The sequence below is a fragment of the Gymnoscopelus braueri genome (genome assembly GCF_963280865.1).
Source record: "Gymnoscopelus braueri genome assembly, chromosome: 12".
In the NCBI taxonomy this organism is placed as follows: domain Eukaryota; kingdom Metazoa; phylum Chordata; class Actinopteri; order Myctophiformes; family Myctophidae; genus Gymnoscopelus; species Gymnoscopelus braueri.
The window spans coordinates 20,640,683-20,665,130 of record NC_137614.1 but is presented as its reverse complement, the minus strand read 5'-3'; the positions used below and the strand labels follow the sequence as shown (position 1 = coordinate 20,665,130).

The following is a 24,448-nucleotide window of genomic DNA, read 5'->3' as shown; positions in this document are numbered from 1 at the left end:
GAAAATATCCAAAATGGCCACTAAACACACGCCTGGTAATTGTCTTAGAATACCTCTGTTTAATACCTCTTTTTTTAGGGTTTTCATATGTAGAATCCATTCCTGATGTTATTTTTTTAATATCAGGTCAATCATGTCAAAGGTCAGGTCAAGGTTAAAATTGACCTCTGGGAGAACAACAAATGGAAACAACTTGATGAACATTCATGGTTCACCATTCATGATTTTGTTTTGTGAAAAGTGTCATTAACATGTCACAAGAACTGGTATTCATAATAACATGAATGTAAAATGATATAATCTAATGTCAAATATGTATCTTTTGCAACTACATCTGTATTCTCCAACCCACATCCTGTTCTACCTCATCCTTACAAGTATCCTCCTTATTAACATCACTCCTCATCTGTAGCTTGAACATATCATCAGTAACCATCTTCACCAGAGCAGTTACAGTACATCAGTGATGTACTTCTCACTCTCTGTGCCCTAAATTGATATTGCACCATGTCACATAGCTCTGACGGTGGGGTCACCCTTAGCAATGACAGGAACAAGAATATCCTAGATCTCCTATCCAAATTTTGTGACATCAAACGACTTGTCAGGTGGGGCTTGGTGGTCTGCCACTTTCCACAACATCACTTGTAAATAAATGAGCCCACATGTGGTGCAACAGGTTGGTCGGTGTTGGAGGAAGGGCCATTGACTTGTGGCACCCACCTCACCCAGCACATCAGGGTAGCCTGGGAAGTTCCCTGCCAGCAAAGTGTAGTGTGCTCTGATCTTGCCTTTGTCATACATATAAGACTGTCCCATCCCAATGCTCCATCTATACTTTACACTGTAGGTCCACCTGATACACCCCAATATACAGCATACAACAGGACAAGAACATCAGTGTAATCACTGAGCATGTGTATCACACCCTTTCCAGAGATGGCTGCATCAGGGATATAGGAACTCATGGTGATGTCTGCCTCATCATGACTAAATGCAGTATCTATCGTCAGCACTGAAGGTGTACAACATGCTCAACGGCTTCTGCTTAATGTTCTTACTCTTCATGATGACATCTCATGTGGGTAAAGGACATTACTATTCACAACAGCATGGGGCCAAATTAGCCAAGGATGGGATTGAAGAGATGATCTTTCTGTGTGTGAGGAATCCTACACCCCAATATTTTATGACCAAGACACACCAGTGCTTCAACTCTCCCTCTGTTTCTGCACATTTTGGGGAAGGCTTCAGTCCACTCCACTCACATGCATCATGACAGCATCTTTCCTGATCGTTATGACAGTCTGCTCCAGACTGGTCAGCAGAGACAGTGATCCAGTATCCATCATGGTGCCGACAGACAAGGTCTAGCTTAGCCTCTATGCTATGGCATCTTCAGCAGGCACTGGGTTAGATATTAAGCACACTGCACATGGCCAGCATGGAAGAAGTGCTTCAGTCATGTGCTTCATGAGAGAAAAGGTGAAGTTAATGTCAATGTGTCTCCCTGCGCATTCAAACTGGTGGATGTGAAGTGTAGGAAGAAGTTGTCTACCCACTGTCAGCCAGTAGGATGGAGATGTGCAGTGTCCAGGTAGGCTACTGCTGTATCTGTTCAAATGTCTTTGGCCAAGTTGATTGCTTCAGAGTGCTGCTGATACACTCAGGACTGACCACTGAACTTGCCTGTCATGTTCTGCAACCACATGCATTTCCACTTCCAGTGCTGAACCTTGCATCAGTTTTGCAATGCAGCTGAAGAATGACTGTATAACATGCATCCCACCGGGATGCACAATTACATTATAGAGCTTATATACCTGCAAGGTGTCAACAAACGGCTCCATGTCAATTGTGAGGTGAATAGGGCCTGCTGTACATGTCAACCAGTGACCATATCTGCTGCCTGCTTGGACACCTGGTTGGACGATAAGGTGCGAGAGAGACCTTGACCTGACCTTTAGCACATAGGCCAAAAACTGACCAGCAAGTCAAAATATAACATTAGAAATAGATTCTACACCTTAGAATAATGAATATTATGTATATATATCATATGTATCACTGTATACAATATAATATGAATCAATTTATGTCTGGTTCAGTTTTATACTAGAGATTTAGGCTGTTTATAAAATGTAGTCTCTACATAGCCTAGTTCTTATTCATGTCACATCAACATTCTTATTATTAAAGTCCTTTTTCATGTCACAAAGTCCTTATTTAAGTGTGTATGGTATTCCTTCATTCCAGACCAGTGTGTGGAGTCCAGTCTGCAGGTGAAGATCAGTTCTCCAGCCAGGACTGTTTCTATTAAACAGGAAACTGAAGACCACATTAAACAGGAAACTGAAGACCACATTAAACAGGAACCTGACGACCACCTGGATCTTAGTAAGTTTCCTGCATTCTCTCTTTATTTCTTTTATTGGAGAAAGTGGGCCGTTTCTGAGCGAGTAAAGATGAACCGATATGAATCGGTTATCGATGTAAACATTAACAACGTGACTACATCGATGCATGGACCCCTGCATCTATCTAAATGTACCGTGAATTGGACGATGGTTCGGTTGTAAAAGTATTATTGGGTTCACTGAAGCTTTGAAGTTAATTCTACTTCAGTATTAACTGACCTGCTGCAGAAGACTCACTGATCTAACATTTAAAAGTTATCACTTTCGAAATAATAGGGACCGCCTGTCATACAGCTTGTCTCGCATATTCTATGAGAGCTGCAATGTAAACAAACAATGTCCACACTATTTACAGCACAGAGCGCAGTCAGAGCACCATCATGTTACATTTTGGAAGATGTGGGGGAAGAGGAATCTGTTGATACCTTTTCCAGCCACATCTCTGCACTGAGGTACTGCAGTGGAGCAACAAGATTCAAACCTTTTATAGAATTTCAATGTGATTTTTTTCTGTACTTCCTGCTAGGCCATGTGTGTAAAGAGGAGGTTTCAAATGAAGAGGAGTGGAGCTCCAGTCTGGTCCAGGAGGAACCACAACTTCCACAGATTAAAGAGGAACAGGAGGAGCTACTTCAAAGACCAGAGGAAACTGGTGGGTCAACGTTGACATTACTAGCAGTGAAAAGTGAAGATGATGATGAGAACAGAGAGACAGAGCCTGTAGCCAGCACCTCAACTGAACACATGGAAACACAAGCTGATGTAGAGGACTGTGGAACATCACAACCAACTAGTGATGACCAGCTCCTCTCTTCACACTGTTCTGAATCAGACACTGAAGACAGTGATGACTGGGAGGAGACTAGGGGAGATCAGTCAGCTCTAAACACACTGAAATCACACAAGACACAAAATGTGGGAGGACAGCGCAAGCTGTCCCAGGACCTGAAATCATTGAAACAAACTCACTCCATGAGGAGTCACACAAGGAAGAACATTTTTAATTGTACAGATTGTGGTAAAGGCTGTGGTAGCACTAGTAATCTAAAAACACACATGATGACTCATACAGGTGAAAAACCCTTTTATTGTACAATTTGTGGTAAAGGCTGTGTTAGCGCTAGTCATCTAAAAATACACATGAGGACTCATACAGGCGAAAAGCCCTTTACTTGTACAGTTTGTGGTAACGGCTTTTCTCAAAAGGGTGATGTAAAAATACACATGATGACTCATACAGGGGAAAGGCCCTTTAGCTGTACAGATTGTGGCAGCAGCTTTACTCAAACTAGTCATCTGAAGCGGCACATGAGGGTTCATACAGGGGAAAAAACATTTAGCTGTACAGATTGTGGCAACAGCTTTACTCAAACTAGTCATCTGAAGCGGCACATGAGGGTTCATACAGGGGAAAAGCCCTTTAGCTGTACAGTTTGTGGCAACAGCTTTAGACTAAATAGTCTTCTGAAGCTGCACATGAGGATTCATACAGGGGAGAAGCCCTTTAGTTGTAACGTTTGTTGCAACATCTTTAGTCAAATGGGTAATCTGAAGCGGCACATGACAATCCATACAGGGGAATAGCCCTTTAGCTGTAGATATTGTGGCAACAGCTTTAGTACAACACGGGATCTGAAGCTGCACATGATGATTCATTCAGGGGAGAAACCCTTTAGTTGTACAGTTTGTGGCAACAGCTTTAGACAAAAAAGTCATCTGAAGCAGCACATGATGATTCATTGAGAAGTGTTACAAACTCATTCAATTTGTGTCATCTTCATCTTCAGAAGATGTCATCTACAGGGCAGTATATACGGCTATCATCTAGTATTTTTTTTATCAATGAAAGGATTCTCTGTTGGATTAAAGATAAAATGCTCTTCAAAGAGACCAACATATAAATTGGCATAGCTCTGAGCAACCGTACTGCCAATTGAACAACCATTGATGTGGAGATAATCGTCTTCTTCAAATTTAAAATGGTTTCGTAATAGAAATTCTGCCAGCTGTAGAATTAATTCATTTGGTGGCATGCAAGGTAGTATGCTAACGCTGATAACCAACCCCCTGATGTAGGTATATAGACTTTCAACATCAAGAGTCAACAGGGGGCCATTTTCACTCAAATTGTTCCAAATTGTTATTCATGAAATCTATGGAATCTCTGATGTAAGAAGATCATTTTCTTTAGTAGTGGTGTAACTACACTTTCTTTAGTAGTGGTGTAACTACACTGAACTGTTTTTTCACATCTTATTATGGACTATTAAAAATCTGTTGATGCTCATTGGCCTGATGGATTGTTTTTGCCTTCATAACATCTGCATGGAAACAGCAGACATTGTAGAATGTAATCTAGATGTGAACATACATAGCTTAAGTTGTTTGCTTTTCAGGTGTTGTTGCAGGAGTGTGTCCCATTCACACAATACTATTGGGCTATATGCTCACTTCTAGAACATTTACCCCGGGTAACCAGGACTATAAGGTGGTGTAATTTTTAAAAGGGGTAAAACAAGACATACACATGTATTATGGTTGATGGTAGATTGGTTGAATGATCATCTGATTATTAAAAGGGGTATTTCACTTAAAACAACACTTTTAAAAAAAAACATTTTAATCCCAGTAGTGCTGATCTACAAGCTCACATTGCGTACAGAGTACTAATATCCGGAGAGTTTAAGTGGCTGACGCGTGTTCAGGTTGCTTGATTCAATTTTTTTTTTAAATCTCTCTCCTGATTGGGTACAATTGGTACCCTGTCCTTAACATGTTATTTATGTTCACTATAATGCAGCAGAGACAGGGAACCCCCTGAACAATAACTCTATAACCGTTGTTTCTTAAACTTTTTCTTGACAAGGACCAAATTAATTTGGCTGTGGACCCCCATAAAAGATTGTTGTTGTCAATATTGTCTTTTTTATTATTTTTTATTTTTTACAGATGTACAAGTTCACAACACTGTTTGTGTGAGCTAGATTTTCAGCTTTATATTATACATTTCTTATATGTTTGTGACACAGCTCTGTTAACACATTAATGTATTCAATGTCATCTTTCCTATGTAATTTGTTTCAAGAATAAACTGAACCAAATATAGATTCATCAATCAAGATATCAATTCATAGCACAGCAACACAACAATGCTACCAGTCTTTAGAGCAGCTAATCATATTTGTAATCATAAAGGAAGGACATTAACTGACTTGATAGCTAACTACTATAATTTAAAAAAAGCCTTGAAGCCTACAAGGAGCTGCAGAATGCAGTCTGTGTGTCATTATGATAGTGTTGTGCTGCTGGGTGCCGGTGTAGAGGTGTTGGTTATGATCATGGGCACGACAAGGATTCTTCAGTTAAGCAGACTTTACTGAGGAAACTGCACTCAGGTCAGATTCCACATCACACAAAGTAACACAATGACTTGTCGAATGGCTTGATCATACCATACCATGTCACCTCTAGTGGCTCCAATAGGGATGGTGTATCTTCATAAATTAACCATGTAATGTGTAATCATTTACACATTGTTAGTTTGATGGCAATGCACATTAAAACAAACACAGTCACAGTACAACATATGTAAAAAGACAAATATAAAACACTAACCACCTATAGGACACGTGAAACACCCACCATTTCAAACAGTAATAGGCCCAACACAAACTAATTTGATTTTAAAAATGAAATTCTCTAAGTCACATTGTCTTGTGAAAATAAAATGGCCTAAGTCACACTCTTGACATAGGCCATTATACTACTCGGGTGGAAACAAAAAACAGAACCTTTCAATATAGGATATAGGCCATTTTACCGGATGTGGTCAGCATCATCACAATGATACTCGAACCCTTAAGTAAGTCATTATTTTTGGAAGGTGACAATGTGTACATTTGCTATTTGACCACATATGACAGAATTGCATAATGTTTGTGCACATTGATGTGTGCAATAAATGAATGTTTAACCCTGCAAAGGCCAAATGTATGGATGAAAAGTAGCTCAATTAATGTACAACCTTTCAGGTGTTGTTGTTAGGAGGCTAAAAGAATGTCCAGTCTAAATCATTTGAATACTAATTATTCCTAATCCTATCTACATTAACACAATACTGTTGGGCTGCTAGGCTATATGCTCACTACTTATCATACTAAAACTAAGCACCGTCTCCTGTCCAGTGTCCAATTTGTATAGGCTATGCACTGAAAATGGCCCTTTTCTGACCCCTGACCTCACTGGACGGCCCGCCACTTTTCAAAATACACCTCTCCCGCTTAGCGGAGAGTGTGGCGGTGTAGAGGGGGTCTCCCCGAACGCGTGCGTACCTCAGAAGTGCTGGCACTAAGCACTGTCTCCTGTCCAGTGTCCAATTTGTATACACTATTGTCTAAAAACGGCCCTTTTCTGACCCCTGACCTCACTGGACGGCCCGCCACTTTTAAAAATACACCTCTCCCGCTTAGCGGAGAGTGTGGCGGTGTAGAGGGGGTCTCCCCGAACGCGTGCGTACCTCAGAAGTGCTGGCACTAAACACCGGCTCCTGTCCAGTGTCCAATTTGTATAGGCTATGCACTGAAAACGGCCCTTTTCTGACCCCTGACCTCACTGGATGGCCCGCCACTTTTCAAAATACACCTCTCCCGCTTAGCGGAGAGTGTGGCGGTGTAGAGGGGGTCTCCCCTAACGCGTGCGTACCTCAGAAGTCCTGGCACTAAGCACCGTCTCCTGTCCAGTGTCCAATTTGTATAGGCTATGCACTCCTTTGAACAGCATTTATCCATTTAGATAAATTATCAATGTTTTAAATCCGTTTTTGTTACACAGAAACATAATATGTGTTATATAGCTTCGTTTAAATGCTTAATTTATAGTTTTAATGTGCAAATGAATATTTTTTCAATGGTTTTCAATGGTTTATTTTTACTCTAGAGGGTACTCTTATTCTGAAGAGATTGTCGACCAGAAGTCTTAATTCTGCTCCGTTATTTCTGCTCACGGAACACAGCTAGATCAGACGACGGTGATAAGAAGCGAGTGAATGAATGCAAAATATATATATAAAGAAATGTGAGAAACGGTTTTGTGTTGGACATTCTTACAGTCACGAGTGTGATGCCATATCACTGAGAAGACTATAAGACTGAACTGTGGAGTGCCAGTATCATTCAGCAAGATTGTGACTGTCGTTCTTCAGCGAGTGTTTGTTTAGCTAGCTGCGTTCTAGGTAGGCCCACAGTGTGTTAGCATAGCCGGCTAGTTAGCCACAGCTAGCCGGACTAGTAGCGTTGCCAAACCAGCAAGCAGCAAGTTTTCAGAGGAGAGAGCGAGGACCCCACATCCAAGAGAAGGACTACAAGGACTTATTCAATCCTACTAAAAGCCTGTGGAGCTAAGTTTGGAAACTTTAGACTCGTCGTCGGAGCATCACGTCTGTCTGTGGAACCGTTTGAAAGGAACTGACTGTGAGTAAACATTCTCTGAGAGAGGACGCCATCTTCTGGACACGACGGTGAACAGGGCCTGCAACGTGGGGTTGGGTTTTGTTTTTGTTTTCCTTTAGATGCCGGCTTAGGTTATATAAGTAACTAGCTGTAGTATACAACTCCCGTAGACATATTTATGATGAAAATAAAGGTGCTTACCCCCGAGCCCCAAATGTTAACTGTCGCTACTGGGTAGTAGTGTAATGTAATAATCCATACATTTCCATAAAGAAGTGTTTTAATGCCGTCTGTGGCCAAAGCACCTTTATTTTCAATTTGTACATGTTTGGAGTGGCTACGGGGCATAGTGCAGAAAGTCCCTGTCTCCATGGGGCGTGAACACTACAACTCTCGTAGCCTAGATTGAAGACGTCAGAATCATAAATACGTCTACGGGAGTTGTATACTACAGCTAATAAGTAAGTACAGTGCACTGAGGTATTTATTTGTGAAACAATACAATGTATTTGGTCAATTCATTTGAAGGCATTTCATGATATATTGTTTTGAGTAATATGTTGGTTATTTGCATTAGATAGACTACTGTATTTTAGTTTTTGCTCTTTATTGTCATAACCCAGACAGCACAGCGACATAGCGCCGATGTAGTGCCTATGCCTACATCCCTCTGTAGCATTGTAGGGGCTATGTTGCGTGGGGACCGTTTGCTCACTGGGAAGATGTCTCCGCAACGTCGCTGGCCGCTTTTGCGATCTTAATCCCAACGTTTCGACGCTTATCCTCCATTCACCCTCTCCTCTTCGGGGTGCTCCTTCCATTCCGTTACTCACTACTCCGACTAGTGGCTTCCGCGTGCGGTTAGGGTTAGGTATAGGGTTAGTAACCATCGGAAAGGCGACATGTCGGTAAGCCGACATGTAACCCTCCTCTTCATCCCCTCATTCTCTCCTTGTCCTCTCTTTATCCTCTCTTCTCACGCTGTCCATTCTACACTTATTCTACACTACTCTACATGTGCAAACATTGTTTTATGATGGTTAATATTTTCCAAAAATCTAAAATGAATTTATTTATATTAAAACAGTCCTTACCTGCTGTACCTGGTAATGGAAGCCTTTCATATGATAAATATAAATTAAAATGTCTTTGGTCTCTTACTGGATATTTAAATATAAGTTAGTGAAACAGTAATAGTTTTCCATTGTTTAGCCTACCATCGCATAGAAATGACACATTTTCTTACTATACCTTTTAAATTTGTTCTGCAAAATTCTACTTCATTCACAATACCCTTTTCCCTGTCATTTCAACAAAGAAACATTTAGCAAAGCTTTGTACGAAACGTTTTTCTTTATGTAGTCTTGTTATTTTCAGTGGAAATATAATCATAATATACAGAGCAGTATATAAAAATAAATAAATCCAAAAAGTGCACTCACATTTTTTATTTAAGTAAAAGTATCAATACTGCAATATAGTACTCTGTTACAAGTAAAACATTAGCCGAAAATATCATACAAGCTTGTAGATCTGATATTTTCGGCTAAAAGGTTTAGTGTACAGGGAAAAAAAGAGCAGGTCAAAGCTCAAGTTTACAAAGTATTGAGGGTTTTAAGTGGTTAAATGTCTGAAAACACACATTTAACATGAATCCAGTATGTAGCGGGGGGTCCCTGCTCCATCTCTCTCTCAGCTAAGGGGTCCTTGGCCTGAAAAATGTTGAAGACCTCTGATATACCCAATAAAGCTTTTAACTGGGTGACCTGCAAGCAGACAATTGTTCAAGTCGCTCCGGTCCGAGTCCAAGTCGAGTCCCAAGTCATTTGGTCCCAAGTCCAAGTCGAGTCCCAAGTCGTTTGGTCCCAAGTCTAAGTCGAGTCCCAAGTCATTTGGTCCCAAGTCCAAGTCGAGTCCCAAGTCAATCCAACCCTCAGGTCCGAGTCCCAAGTCGAGTCCCAAGTCATTTGGTCCCAAGTCCAAGTCGAGTCCCAAGTCAATCCAACCCTCCGGTCCGAGTCCAAGTCGAGTCCCAAGTCATTTGGTCCCAAGTTCAAGTCGAGTCCCAAGTCTTTATGTTGTGGGCAAGTCAAGCCGAGTCACAAGTCAAGTCACAAGGTTGTGTCAAGTCCCTCACTACGATTGACGATTGTTCCCCAGCCCACCCACAAAGCACTCAGGTTTATATCTTGAAGAGAGAAACCGTATCTTAAAGTCAAGAATTAAACCAGCATAAAGCTGTTCATTTATCCATTACAACATTACATGTCTGATCATTTAGTTAGAACTAGAGAAAGGCTAAATTACACGTTATGGCATGTTTGATACAAAATTGTTTACTTTTTAACATTTTGGCTTAAACTGGCACTGCCTTTCTGAGTAGTTTTCAAGTGTATTGTTTTGTAAACAAAGTTAGAGCAAGTGAACAAGTGCTCATGTAAACATTAAACAAAGTCAAAGGTAACAAACAACAAACTTCAAGGACATTACTTTTGCTATAACTATAATTATTAATGAATATTGGATAAACTGTGGGTGAAATGATGCAGGAAAGGAAATACATTAATGGCATTTATCTATAGGCCTATTAGGCCTATAATCTTGACGTGTCTGTGTTTGTTTTGTAGTATTTTAATATTATGTCATTTTCCATCAGGCACAGTTTAGCCATCTACTACAGTTGCCAGATTCTGTGAGAAACAAGCAACCAGGTCTAGGAAAACCAGCCCAAAATCAGCCCAAAAGAAGCGACTATGGGCCACATGAGCACTTTAACATATACATCAGCTATTTGAAAATACTAGTAGATCTACAAGCTCACAACGCGTCGCATTGTGACACGTTGTGAGCTTGTAGAATGCGACGCGTTGTGAGCTTGTAGATCTGCTATTCTCAAATAAAATCTTGCAGGGAAATGATAATAAGCAGATCTGGCAACCCTGTAGGACCAACACGTGTTTTTATTTTGTTTTGCGGGGTCCTTGGTAAAAAAATAAAAATAAAAAGAGGCTACAACACAGTGGAATAAAGGCATCTCTTTAAGTTTATATAGCAGAGAGAAACTTATGGTGGAAAAAAATAAGGAAGGAATTCAAGTTTGGTGGGAGTGATTTAGTGAAGTTAAAGTTATTAAACCTGCGGACGAATGGAAAAGTGGCGTCGTGAGAAAGTGATGGATTTATTTTATGGATTCATGGATTTATGAGACTTTATTGCTGTTACCATGGATAAAGTATACAGTCACTTGACTTCACTACAGTACATCATGATCGTGTGATCCTGATTCGACAGTGGTGAGTGACTTTCATGTTTACATGTACGTATATCTCGCTGGCTGATGCTACTGTTGTTGTTGATTTATTATTAGATTTAAAGTGAGTACTGAGCACAGTGAGCAGCACCACCTCTCCTTCTCCTCCTGGCTTGGCAAATTGAATAACTTTGGGGACTTCTGTTGCTGTTGCCATTGTTGTTTTTCCTGTTGCTGTGGCGCAGTGCCCCAGCTGTTCTGCACACACTGATCAGGGTTGCCAGATCTGCTTATTATAATTTCGCCGAACGATTTTATTTGAAATCTACAAGCTGCTCACAACGCGTCGCATCGCGACGCGTTGTGAGATTGATCTGCTATTTTCAAATAGCTGATGTATATGTTAGAGTGCTCATGTGGCCCATAGTCGCTTGACTCGCTTCTTTTGGGCTGGTTTTGGGCTGGTTTTCCTAGACCTGGTTGCTTGTTTTTGCTCACAGAAAATCTGGCAACACTGGCACTGATGATAACTGGACGGCAGCCGTCATAGAATCAAAATAACCCCGCTGACGGTGGCGTTTGCACAGTACACACACAGATCATTCACAGGGAAAAAAACAAAACAAGTCACGAGTCATCTTGTCTCGAGTCGAGTCGAGTCGGGAGTCATTGGCTAGCAAGTCGGAGTCGAGTCTCAAGTCTCGTTGGTCTTTTACCTTCCAAGTCCGAGTCGAGTCGCAAGTCTTTACATTCAAAGTCTGAGTCGAGTCGCAAGTCGTCAAATATGCTATAATACTCGAGTCAGACTCGAGTCGAGTCACAATGACACGAGTCTAATTGTCTGCCTGCAAGCCATAGTCTGCAGACTATTATTTTAGAATATTTTGTAAATTAATGCCCTACTTTGACATACAAGAGGAAGGAAGCTGGCTAAGTGTCCTTGAGCAAGACACTGAACCCCTACTGCTTCCGATAGTAGGTTGGTGCCTTGCATGGTTTCCTCCGCCATCGTTGTGAGACTCGGTGAATGTGAAGTACATCGTACAGCGATTTGAAGGGCCGGAAAGACTATAAAGGCGTTAAATGCATAAATGCAGTCCATGTACCTGTGCACAAGATGTAACAATATAAAACAACCTTGAACCATGAGTTTAAGTAGCAAAAACAGTGAATCCACAAGCTCACAACAACGCATAGAGACAGAATGTGAGCTTATAGATCTGCCATTTTAAAATATTTTTTAAAGCGAAAGTGGTCAAGTGTGTCTGTGGGTTTAAAAAATATTTAACCAATGAAAAGAGCATGTGACTAAATACTGCATTGGATACATTGGAACACAGGTTATTTTTCCCCATTTCCTGAAAACGAAACAGTTTTAGACATGCAAGGTTTCTGTTTCACGGCTTGATAAAGCTGAGGAACCCACAAAGACAAGAAGACCACTTCATTCTGTTGTTGATTGCAGTCCGTTTCTTTAGCCCCCACCACCACTTTCAACCTGAAGCCTGTTTGAAGTGATCGGTCATGGCGCTATTGACTTGCTGCTTTGTAGCATGTACATGTAGTCCCAATGGCTTCTGCAATGAAAAAACAAAACAAAAAAACATAAACATAAACAGCAAATATAGATGTTGCATAGTACATACAAGAAAAAATGTCTTCATGACTATACATCTTATCAATCACATGTGTACACGTGAAGAAGCAATCAACAGATAACTCTTCCACTGACAGAATGGATGGCTGTCTTTCTTTTTAAAATATTTTTGGGGTTTTTTTCTGCCTTTATTGATAGGAAAGTAGACAGGAAACGGGGAGAGAGATGGGGGGTGACACACAGCAAAGGACCACTAGGCCAGCGGGCGCCCCTGTGGCTGTCTTCCTTAAGGCGCTCTTCCCATGTTGTAAAACAAAAAAGGCTTGCACACTGTGGGCCCTGTTGCAAAGTGCTTCATTGCACCCGAGTGCTGCTGTGACGTTTCAGGCTTTCGCCATTCTCCCGTTTAAGGAGAAGAGCATTAATATGACCACCTCGTCATGGAAGCCTCCCAATATGGTGTTATATACACCAGTGGTTCTCAACCTTTTCAGGCTGTGACCCCCCAAAATGATCATATTTGAACTGGGGACCCCCTCACCCTGATAAGCACTTGGAATGTAAGGAGTTGAGGCATTCAATGTAGTTTGACTCGGTTCCACAGATAAATATTGTGAAAATAGCAGATCTACAAGCTCACAATGCCTCGAGTTGCGAGGCGTTGTGAGCTTGTAGATCGGCTATTTTCACAATTTTGTTATATTCAGCTATTTGACAATTTGAAAATAGCTCATCTACAAGCTCACAACGCGTTGCAACGCGACATGTTGTGAGCCATAGATCGGCAACTTTCACAGATGGTTTGTCTATTATGACGTGTCCAGAATAGGGACTATAGGGTTAATGTGGCTAAAATGTACCTTGTGCAGTCTTCACTCTTTGCTGTAAAGGAATATGGCCCCAATGTTGAATACAAAATACAGTTTAACACTTTCCAGCTCTACAGATTGTTAGCCCTGTGCCGTTTTCTTCAAGAGGGCCTAGAGCATATTTAGTTTTTGGCCTGATAATGCATGTGAGAAAACAAACAAAAACAGTCAACATAAACAATATTTGAATCTATACATATAGATAGATACCGCGTGCTTGTTCTGGCTCTTGATGTGCAGTAGAGAGTACTTTCAAGATCTACAGCGGAAAACACAATGAAATAAATTCAATGTTATGTGGTTTGACATTTATACTTATAGCTGCTGTAAAGATTGACATTACCATTTTGATTGATTGAATACATTTCTGGTGTCAAGCTTAGAAGACTTGTCTAGGACCAGTTGCAAATTGCAGACAGGTGCTCTTTATGGCGGTTTTGAAGGAGGGTACGGCGTCTCACTTTTTGATGGGTGTTGGTAGGGTATTCCACACTTTGGTGGCATAACAGAACAAATTTAACCCCAAGCTTGTACCGAATCTGGGTTGAACGAGTTCAGTGGAGCTCCTTCTGGTGTTGGGCCTGCATGTGTCTCTCACGTTGTTGAAGCAGTTAGACAGGTACATGGGCTCAATGATCCCTTGAGTATCTTGAAGACCAGGCCCATTGCAAGTTGCTGTACTCTGTCCTCTACCCTGAGCCATCCCACCCTATAGTATAATGAGCAGGGGTTGGTTAGGCGAGTCCTAGGTGTGAGGTTTAGTAGTAACCTGATCAGTTTGTTTTGAGAGGTCTGAAGTTTTGCTTTTGTTTTAATGCCTTTGAGGTACTAGTGTACCATGAAGTGCATGCATGGTCATAAAATGGGCTTGCTTGAGGGGATTAGGGACTATGAGTTAATCAACATAGCCTTTCTTTAAGTATACCTGGTGTTGAGGTGTGGGGAGGGGCTGTCACCAGCATATTTGACATGGCCGGCATGAACCTGGGAGGATGCTTATTCCATATGTACAGTGGAATACATAGTCTTCATAATTAGCTACAAGGAGGACACGTTGAATACAAAATATATACAAATTGAAAACTTACATTTAGGTGTTGGGTGATCACTGATAAGTCTCAGAAGTGTCTGGTGTTGGCTGAGAAGTCCCCTCATGCCGTGGTCGCCTGCCGCTAGCTGCATATCCTTGGTCTTCTCTGGTCATATGTCTTGTTTATAGATCACATAATCAGTACCAACAATAACAGATAAATGTCAGTATTAACAGATGAAATGAACATATGGTACTGGTTGCTGTGTTTCTCTGTACCTTTATCAGTCTATTTTTAAATAAACATTTGTTTATCATTCAATTAGTTCTTTTCTTGTCAAGAAACACACACACACACACACACACACACACACACACACACACACACACACGCACACGCGCACACACACACACATTCTGTAGCTTATTAAATACTGCTTAGGTGGTAGGGATCATAAGTCAATCAAGATAGCCTTTCTTTCAGTATACCTGGTGTGGAGTGGGGCTGTCAACAGCACAACAGTGACATGCTGGCATGGCTAGCATGTTACCTAGAGAGGATAATTATTACAAATGTACAGTGGAATAGATAAGTCTTCAGCTACAAAGAGGACACCATTGAATTAAAAGGCATCAAAATTAAAAACTCACATTCAGGTTGTTGGGATACAAGTCTCAGAAATGTCTGGTGTTGGCTGAGCTGCTTAAAAAGAAGATGGGAGGCCTCGGGTCCTGTTCCCGACGATCTTTACTGCACGTCTCTCCCCATCTCTCACATATGTTTTCCTGTCCTTCTCCACTATACCTATAAATAAAGTCAGAAAAGACCCAAAACAAATATTTTAAAAAAGATGGGAAAAGAAAAATGGAACACTTGGCAATACAACAAAAGTTTACAATTGAACAAAGTTTACATTTTGATGTGTCAATATAAGTAGTCAGTGTAGTATAGACCAATTATTTGTTAACAAACATTGACACTGGACGCACAGGTGACTGCTTCATGTAATCAATTCCCAACAGATCGCCAAACCTGCTGTTTTGGGGTGCGCTGGTTTTAGTTCATTCAACCTCCTCTTGTGTGTTGGCTAGTGAGGTGCGTCCTAGTGAGACATATGTACTTCACCCCGCAACGGTATTGCGCGCCGAGAATAGCTGACAAACAAGCTCACAACCACGTCGCGGATGAGACTGTTGTGAGCTTGGAGGTCTGCTGTTCTCAGATGTTCTCTGCGGCACGACACCTTCGCGGGACGGACGGGTTGCAGCTGCGCGAGCAAGAGCAGGTTCTGGTGCCATGATCATAGAGCGCTCCCTCCATTCTTATGACAGCCACTGGAGGAGGGGTTTGGGGGACAAATGTTTTGAATTGCTATTATTGTTTACACAGAACAGAAACCAAGGATTATATATTTCAAGAGCGAGAGATCACAGTAAAAATCCTAAGCATTCTTCCGCCATACTGTGAGAAAAACAGCATCTGAAAGTTTGATGGGATGCATTTTTACACGTGAGGCTGTGACCACTTTTACATCGCATCTTATGAGCGGTGGGGTTCAGTTGGTGCCGGCCTGCGTGCGCATACTGGTTCTTATTAGTGTGACGTAGTCTGTTAAGGCAGGTCTATATAGTCGCTGGTGAAGTCTAGGGTGGTGAAGTCATAATGAAAGACACACAAATGTACAAGAGATACAGAGTCACTTTGAACGTACCATATGCACAGCATACTTTCTCAGCCTGGATCCCTCGTGCCCTGTGGTCGCCGGTCACTGGCTGTATGTCCGTGGTCTTGTCTGGTCATGTGTCTCATCCGTAGTTCATAGGTCACAGAATCAGTCCCGGCAGCCAAAAATCTAAAGGCACCAAGCATGACACATAATAACAGTTTTAACAGATAATACTAGTTCTGTACCAGTACCAATCTCCTCCTTGTTTCCCCTTATTGTTTGCATTTTTCAATTATATAAAACATGACAACAGTATGGCTCTTGTGTTTAAAAGAAAGCCTATAAACAATCAAACAAAAACAGAGCAGATAGACATCACATAAAAATACATACACAACATTATACAAAATAAATAAATAAATTGCCATTTATTTATCATTCAATTTGTTCAATAATCATCTCCAACATGTCAGGTTACACACACACACACACACACACACACCTCTCTCTCAAGGCCAAATATATACACACAACCTCACTCTCCACAATAGCTTTCGTACAGAGTGAGGTTCCAAACAGGGCTAGGAGCATATACTATAAGCTAAGCCTGGCACTCTTTTCCTCATGTACAATGTGTCATTTTGAACCATTATCTTAAAAAATAAGCTGTCAATGAGTCGAATATTAAATAGAAAAACATGTGTAGCCATAAACCAGGTACCGCCCTGTGTAGTGTCTAGTCAAGCGTGATGTAGGCTACTTTACTAACATAACTGAAGTTTTCAGCTCAATATAACCTCAAAAATAAAAACATATTTGACTTATCATCGATGAAATTATGAAGTTTAGAACATATCCTAACCATTTCTAGTGCATAACTGTGATATTTTACATTACAAACCTGTTTTAAACAGCTGAAATGAGGAGAAAAGACGGTCGGCCGGAGAAAGTGTACTTCAGGTATAATATAAAAGTGCTATTTGCAATTAATTACTTTAAAAACTCAAACTAATAGAATTAAAAAGAACTTGGAACCCTTCTCTATATTAAATGGGGATCAGATGGGCTACATTTGTACCTATCTGGGAACCCAGCACCAAATGAAAAGGAAAAACAGCGCCATGTAAACTTTGTTCAATTGTAAACTTTTGTTGTATTGCCAAGTGTTCCATTTTTCTTTTCCCATCTTTTTTTAAATATTTTTTTTGGGTCTTTTCTGACTTTATTTATAGGTATAGTGGAGAAGGCCAGGAAAACATATGTGAGAGATGGGGAGAGACGTGCAGTAAAGATCGTCGGGAACAGGACTCGAGGCCTCCCATCTTCTTTTTAAGCAGCTCAGCCAACACCAGACATTTCTGAGACTTGTATCCCAACAACCTGAAAGTGAGTTTTTAATTTTGATGCCTTTTTATTCAATGGTGTCCTCTTTGTAGCTGAAGACTTATCTATTCCACTGTACATTTGTAATATTTATCCTCTCTAGGTAACATGCTAGCCATGCCAGCATGTCACTGTTGTGCTGTTGACAGCCCCACTCCACACCAGGTATACATAAAGCAAACAAAAATAAAATAAAATAAAAGCAAAGGCATAAAACAACATTAAAATATGCAATACAGTGAGGAATTAAAAATCAACCAAAGAATCAGCTAAAAGCGAGAGTGAAGAAATAGGTCTTGAGCTGTGCTTTAAAGCTATCGACAGAGGCTGCCTGTCTTAAGTGTAATGGGAGTTTATTCCACACTGTCGGTCCGTAAAAGCAGAATGCTGCTTCACCGTATTTTTTATATGTCATTGTAGGCACCTCGAGCAGGTCAGCACTTGAAGACCTGAGGGCCCGGTTTGGAACATATCTCTCTAGGCAGTCAGAGAGGTAGGAAGGTGCCAGACCATTTAGAGCTTTATAAACTATTACAATAATTTTAAAATCAATCCTAAAAACAACCCGGAGCCAGTGTAGTGAAGCTAGAACTGGAGTGATATGTTCTCTCATCCTAGTTTTAGTTAAAATTCTGGCTGCCGCATTTTGAACAAGTTGTAATATGTCAGTTATAGTCCCATAGTATTCACTGCCATAGTTCATTAAGAATCATCTCTGTGGTTCCCCAGCTCTTTAGTAAACAGAGAATACATGTTCAGGTCAGGATACGATTTCCATCCAATCAGTATATAAAACTCATGTAGGTACAGGATACATAAGCAAACACAATGAAAGCGATGAAACAGGTTAATGACCAGAACACATTGGTAACTGGGACAATATACAATTGATGCTGATGAATAGGTTCTATAGCCTGATGTAATTAAATGTTGTACCCACCTGAAACTAAATGTTCTGTTTATTAAAGAGTTGGGGAGATGGTGAGACTCCTGTCCCTGTTACTGAACACACATTACAGCAATAATTACAGTCAGCATATAGTGCTTTAACCTTTTAACAAAACAAATGTGATTTTTCAACAGCACAAGTAAAACAGTCAGTAATTGAATGCATTGGTTTTGAGTAATTACAATTGCAATTTAAATGTTACACTGTAGGCCTTTGACGATCGATCATTTAAAAATAGTTTCAAGAAGCATGCAAGGCATGTTATTTAATCACCAGACTGTGTGTACTGGAATGCAACAAGTCATGTATTTTCTATGTGGACAAGCGCACCATATGTGTATTTCTGAAATTCAAATATGCTAAAATATTATATAGCGTTGAAAAATGTTTCCAGATAGTTTATCTGTGCTATGTTAATGTTCATGTCATCCCAGGGCCATTGGAAGCATCTTAGCTCCCCCCACTTCCTGTACTCTGCTCCGCTCTGATTGGTTGAATGCATTGTGTGAAAGACACTCCTCAGCTATAAGTACCATAACGTTGTTGTAAGTCTATGTTGTTTGTGTTTTCAGCAAATTCAGAGACAAGACAGAATAATTTCCAAGGATTTGACTTTGAGGAACAACTGAACAAGAAGGTAATAGATTGACACGTTACACTTTACCTTAGTAATGGTCAAAGTGTTTAAAGTGTTGTTTAATACAAACTACTAACCTTGAAGAAGACATCTGTCTTCATTAGAGATTAGATTTGGACAGCCTCTATTAGTTTCCCTTGTGTTTAATACCAAACCATTTATATTTACAGATGAACCAATTGGGGGAAGTTGAAGAGTCCTGTAGAGAAACCAAAAGGAGGAAGATTGAGCACCAGGTTTGTTATGTTTGTCTAATTGCATAACTATTATTATCTAGTAAGTTGGTTTTTTTATATTTAATTGTACAGGTGAATATAACAGCAGTAGTAGTGTTGAAGGCGTGCTCCATCCCTCCCCCTTGTTAGTGCAAGACTATTATACAACAATTAAACAATGTTTATGATCGTCTTTTGTGGTATATTCCTTTTCATATTCATTTTCATTTTTTACAGATGAATGCAACAGCGGTAGTGTTGAAGGCGTGTTCCATCCCTCTATCACGTGTAAGGTTTAACAGTGGACTGTTGGATGTGAAGGATGAAATAGTTCCATTGGATCTTTCTAACCCTGTGGAACACACTGCTGTTCAAAAAAACAAAAAGGTAACTTGCATGCAAATGTTGAGGCCTTATTACACTATATTTAAACCCAGAGGTTTTCGCCAGCTCTCACATACAAACGGGAGGGGCGAGGAAACTTCTGGGCCAGAGCCCTGGTATTTGTGGGCGGGATGTAACTTACGCTCAGAATCTGAGCGGACACGCCTCTTACCGGTCTGAGAGCTATGCAACTCGTATAAACAGTCCGACGAGAGGCAAACAGCAGTACACAACAATGGCGGCCGTTTAACATCCGTCGCTCCTATTTACATGCAACACCCACTGCATGTGGATCCCGCCCCCTTTTCTTCATTGGCTGTTGATTTGAATCAGAACGCAGTGGCCGCGGCCCTGCTGTCCAGGCTCTGAGGCGAAGGCTCCCAGACTACACTATATTGAACCTTAGCATCGAAACAATGCAGTGTCGATGCATTTTCAATGTATTGTCAACGTGTTGTGAGATTATTTTTGGTCAAGAGATTTGAAGTATTGGTGAAGGAGAGGGCAAATCAGTCAATGAAATGTATGGGGTGTGTTTAAAGGTTTAATGACATTCACCTTTACACCACATGCAAAGTCTTTGTCCTGGTCCTTCAAAAGGCAGGTGTTTTTCTCTCACATTTCTAAAGCCTTTTCAACTGCAATGAAAAAATAAATCTTTGCCTGCGGGTGTCGCTGGTGAGGGATTTTGCCTGTCAATCATCGCCTCTGCTCCGCCCCCCCCCCAAAAGGAAAGGATAGGGGAGGGGAGGGGCGAGGAGGAGAGTGGGCGGGATTAATCGACTGTGACCTCACTGTCGAAGGGCCAAGCTCATATTACTTTTCAGCCTAATTATTCAGAAAACCCCAGACCACAGAAAATCCACTGAATGTTCTAAGTTCAGGTTTTTTGGGTGTAATTGAGGTCATAAAACCCCAAATAAAACATTGAAAATACAAAAAGTGAAAATGAATGTCATGATACCTTTAAGTGGCTTAGTATTGTGTGGCCCATAACTCTAATGTTGTTAGAAACCAATCTAAAAGAACAACATAAATCACCTACCTCCAAGAGGAGACTGGCAACGTAGCAGGTTGATGATTTTGTATTTATGTAATTCTATATTTCATATATTTGGAGTTGTTTTAGCAGACATGCAGCAATGACATGTATTTATGGAATAATTGTGAAACAATAAACTGTTGTTTTTTTTTAGGTGAAGGCAACACCAGGTGTTGTGTCGGTGTCCTCAAAGCCATCACCTACCAGGGATGTGAAACTGGTTATAAAGGAAGAGAGTCTTTGTGTGCCGTGCACAAGATACACCAAAGGTGAGCGATGAAATTGCGTGTGTACAGCAAAAGTAGTTGCTGTGACTGATTTCAGAGCTGAACCGTTGACTCCAGTTGTGAATGCATTGATTGCTGTGATCAAACATGTGATTGCTCCTGTGTGTACATGACAAGAGACAAGCCAGAAAAGTCAAATCAGCACTGTGTTTTGACAAGTTATGGCGGGGACACACAGAGATATGCACACAGAAAGATGCATGCGGATAGTTCATGCATTAATAGACTACTAGATGCATGTTGGGAACAATGTTTGTTGGGAATGCATGCCCTTATGGTTATGTAGTCAGTACCTATTGTCAGTGTCTGTTGTATCCGTTTGTCAGAGTAAATATCAGTGTAACTTCCCCAATATTGTAGTACTTGAAAGTCAGTCTATGTCGTCATATTGATGTCAACAGGGATCACCATGGGCATTAAAGGGAAATTCACATTCAGAAAAGTTCTCCCGTTCCTTGGATTCATTATTCATTGCCTAAGTCATTTGTTTTTATGACTTAGGACGAAATAATTGCCAAATGATTTTGACTTAAGTCAGGCTTAATCCTATTTAAACATATTTAATCTCTAGTGTTACATAACTGACAGACAGTGTTATTTTTAAATGAATAGTCATAATTTGTTTTAAACGTTTTGGGTGCAATGATTCAGAAATATTTTAGAATAAATTGTATTTTTCCTGATTTAAAAAAAATTACTTATGCAATTAGTTTAGCAAGGTGACAATGTTATTTTCCTCCTCCTAGACTGTGTCCTTGTGTGTAAAGAGGGGTCTTCACCTGAACAGAAGGAGAGGGGCCACATACTGATCAAGAATGAACCAGAATATCCACAGATTAAAGAGGAACAGGCAGAGCTATTCCAATCACAAGAGGATGTCCAATTAGATGCTGATGGGATAATGTTGACATTACTAACAGTGAAAAGTGAAGATGTTGAAAACAGAGAAACAGTCCCTCCAACCAGCACCTCATCTGCACTCAAACAAATACAAGCTGGTGCAGAGGACAGTGATGCATCACAACCAACTAGTGATGCTGAGCTCCTCTCTTCGCACTGTTCTGAATCTGATACTGAAGACAGTGATGAGTGGGAGGAGACCACTGAAGCCCCGTCCATTTTAAACACACTCAAATCACACAAGACACAAAAAGTGGAAGGGCAAAGACTGTCTATGAGCAACAAGCAGTTCCACAGTGTGAAATCATCAAAACAAATTCCATCCATGACGACTCATAGTGGGAGAAAGCCCTTCATATGTACACTTTGTGGCAACAGCTTTAGTAAAAAATGTATTCTGAAGCGGCACATGAGGATTCACACAGGGGAAAAGCCCTTTAGCTGTACAGATTGTGGCAACAGCTTTAATAAAACACAGGATCTGAAGCAGCACATGATGATTCATTCAGGGGAGAAACCCTTTAGTTGTACAGTTTGTGGCAACAGCTTTAGACTAAATAGTCATCTGAAGCTGCACATGAGGATTCATACAGGGGAGAAACCCTTTAGTTGTAACGTTTGTGGCCACAGCTTTAGTCAAATGGGTAATCTGAAGCGGCACATGACAATCCATACAGGGGAAAAGCCCTTTAGCTGTACAGATTGTGGCAACAGCTTTAGTACAACACAGGATCTGAAACTGCACATGATGATTCATTCAGGGGAGAAACCCTTTAGTTGTAACGTTTGTGGCAACAGCTTTAGTCAAAAGGGTCATCTGAAGCGGCACATGACAATTCATACAGGGGAGAAACCCTTTAGTTGTACAGATTGTGGCAACAGCTTTAGCCGAAATAGTCATCTGAAGCAGCACATGATGAGTCATACAGGGGAAAAGACATTCAGCTGTAAACTTTGTGGTAGCAGCTTTAGTCTAAATTCAAATTTGAAGAGGCACATGAGAGTTCATACAGGGGAAAAGCCCTTTAACTGTACAGTTTGTGGCAACTGCTTTAATCACAAGGGTGATCTGAAGCGGCACATGAGGATTCACACAGGGGAAAGGCCCTTTAGCTGTACAGATTGTAGCAGCAGCTTTACTCGCACTAGTCATCTAAAGCAGCACATGATGGTTCATACAGGGGAAACAACATTTAGCTGTAACGTTTGTGGCAACAGCTTTAGTCACATGGGTAGTCTGAAGCTGCACATGAAATTCCATACAGGGGAAAAGCCATTTAGCTGTACAGATTGTGGCAACTGCTTTAGGGACACGGGTGGTTTGAAGCTGCACATGAGAATTCACACAGGGGAAAAGCCCTTGTGACAACAGCTTTAGTCAAATGGGTAGTCTGAAGCTGCACATGACAACCCATACAGGGGAAAAGCCCTTTAGTTGTACAGTTTGTGGCAACAGCTTTAGTACAACACAGGATCTGAAGCAGCACATGATGATTCATTCAGGGGAGAAACCCTTCAATTGTACAGTTTGTGGCAACAGCTTTAGACAAAATAGTCATCTGAAGCAGTACATGATGATTCATTGAGAAGTGTTACAAACTCATTCAATTTGTATCATCTTCAAAAAAACAGAAGATGTCATCTACAGGGCAGTATATACAGCTATCATTTAGTATTTTTTATCAATGAAAGGATTATCTGTGGGATTAAAGATAAAATGCTCTTCAAAGAGACCAACATATAAATTGGCATAGCTCTGAGCAACCGTACTGCCAATTGAACAACCATTGACCTGGAGATAATAGTCTTCTTCGAATTTGAAATAGTTTCCTAATAGAAATTCTGCCAGCTGTAGAATTAATTCATTTGGTGGCATGCAAGGTAGTATGCTAACGCTGATAACCAACCCCCTGATGTAGGTATATAGACTTTCAACATCAAGAGTCAACAGGAGGCAATTTTCACTCAAATTGTTAATCTCTGAGATCTTATTCATGAAATATATGGAATCTCTGATGTAAGAAGATAATTTTCTTTATACTGAACTGTTTTTCACATCTTATTATGGACTATTAAAAATCTGTTGATGCTCATTGGCCTGATGGATTGTTTTTGCTTTCATAACATCTGCATAGAAACGGCAGACATTGTGGAATGTAATCTAGATGTGAACATAGCTTAAGTTGTTTGCTTTTCAGGTGTTGTTGCAGGAGGGTAAGTATGTCCCATTCACACAATACTATTGGGCTATATGCTCACTACTAGAACATTTACCCCAAAAAGTGATACCAGGACTATAAGGTGGTGTAAATTTTAAAAGGGGTAAAACAAGACATACACATGTATTATGGTTGATGGTAGATTGGTTGAATGA

The 24,448-nt window shown here is 40.6% G+C and overlaps 1 protein-coding gene across 2 annotated transcripts; it reads left to right on the top strand.

The window, feature by feature from the left end:
* Nucleotides 1-7,835: 7,835 nt before the first annotated feature.
* Nucleotides 7,836-24,131, top strand: LOC308096971 (uncharacterized protein). 2 transcript variants are annotated; one of them, XM_080444501.1, is made up of 8 exons: nucleotides 7,918-7,932; nucleotides 17,192-17,237; nucleotides 17,510-17,663; nucleotides 19,182-19,246; nucleotides 19,417-19,482; nucleotides 19,699-19,848; nucleotides 21,042-21,156; nucleotides 21,921-24,131. In XM_080444501.1, the coding sequence occupies exons 5-8, from the start codon at nucleotides 19,417-19,419 to the stop codon at nucleotides 23,438-23,440; spliced, it is 1,851 nt and encodes a 616-aa protein (XP_080300627.1). In that variant the 5' UTR covers nucleotides 7,918-7,932; nucleotides 17,192-17,237; nucleotides 17,510-17,663; nucleotides 19,182-19,246; the 3' UTR covers nucleotides 23,441-24,131. The 2 variants fall into 2 exon arrangements, with proteins under 2 accessions (XP_080300628.1, XP_080300627.1); XM_080444502.1 differs by lacking the exons at nucleotides 7,918-7,932; nucleotides 17,192-17,237 and adding an exon at nucleotides 7,836-7,885.
* The last annotated feature ends 317 nt before the right edge of the window (nucleotides 24,132-24,448 follow it).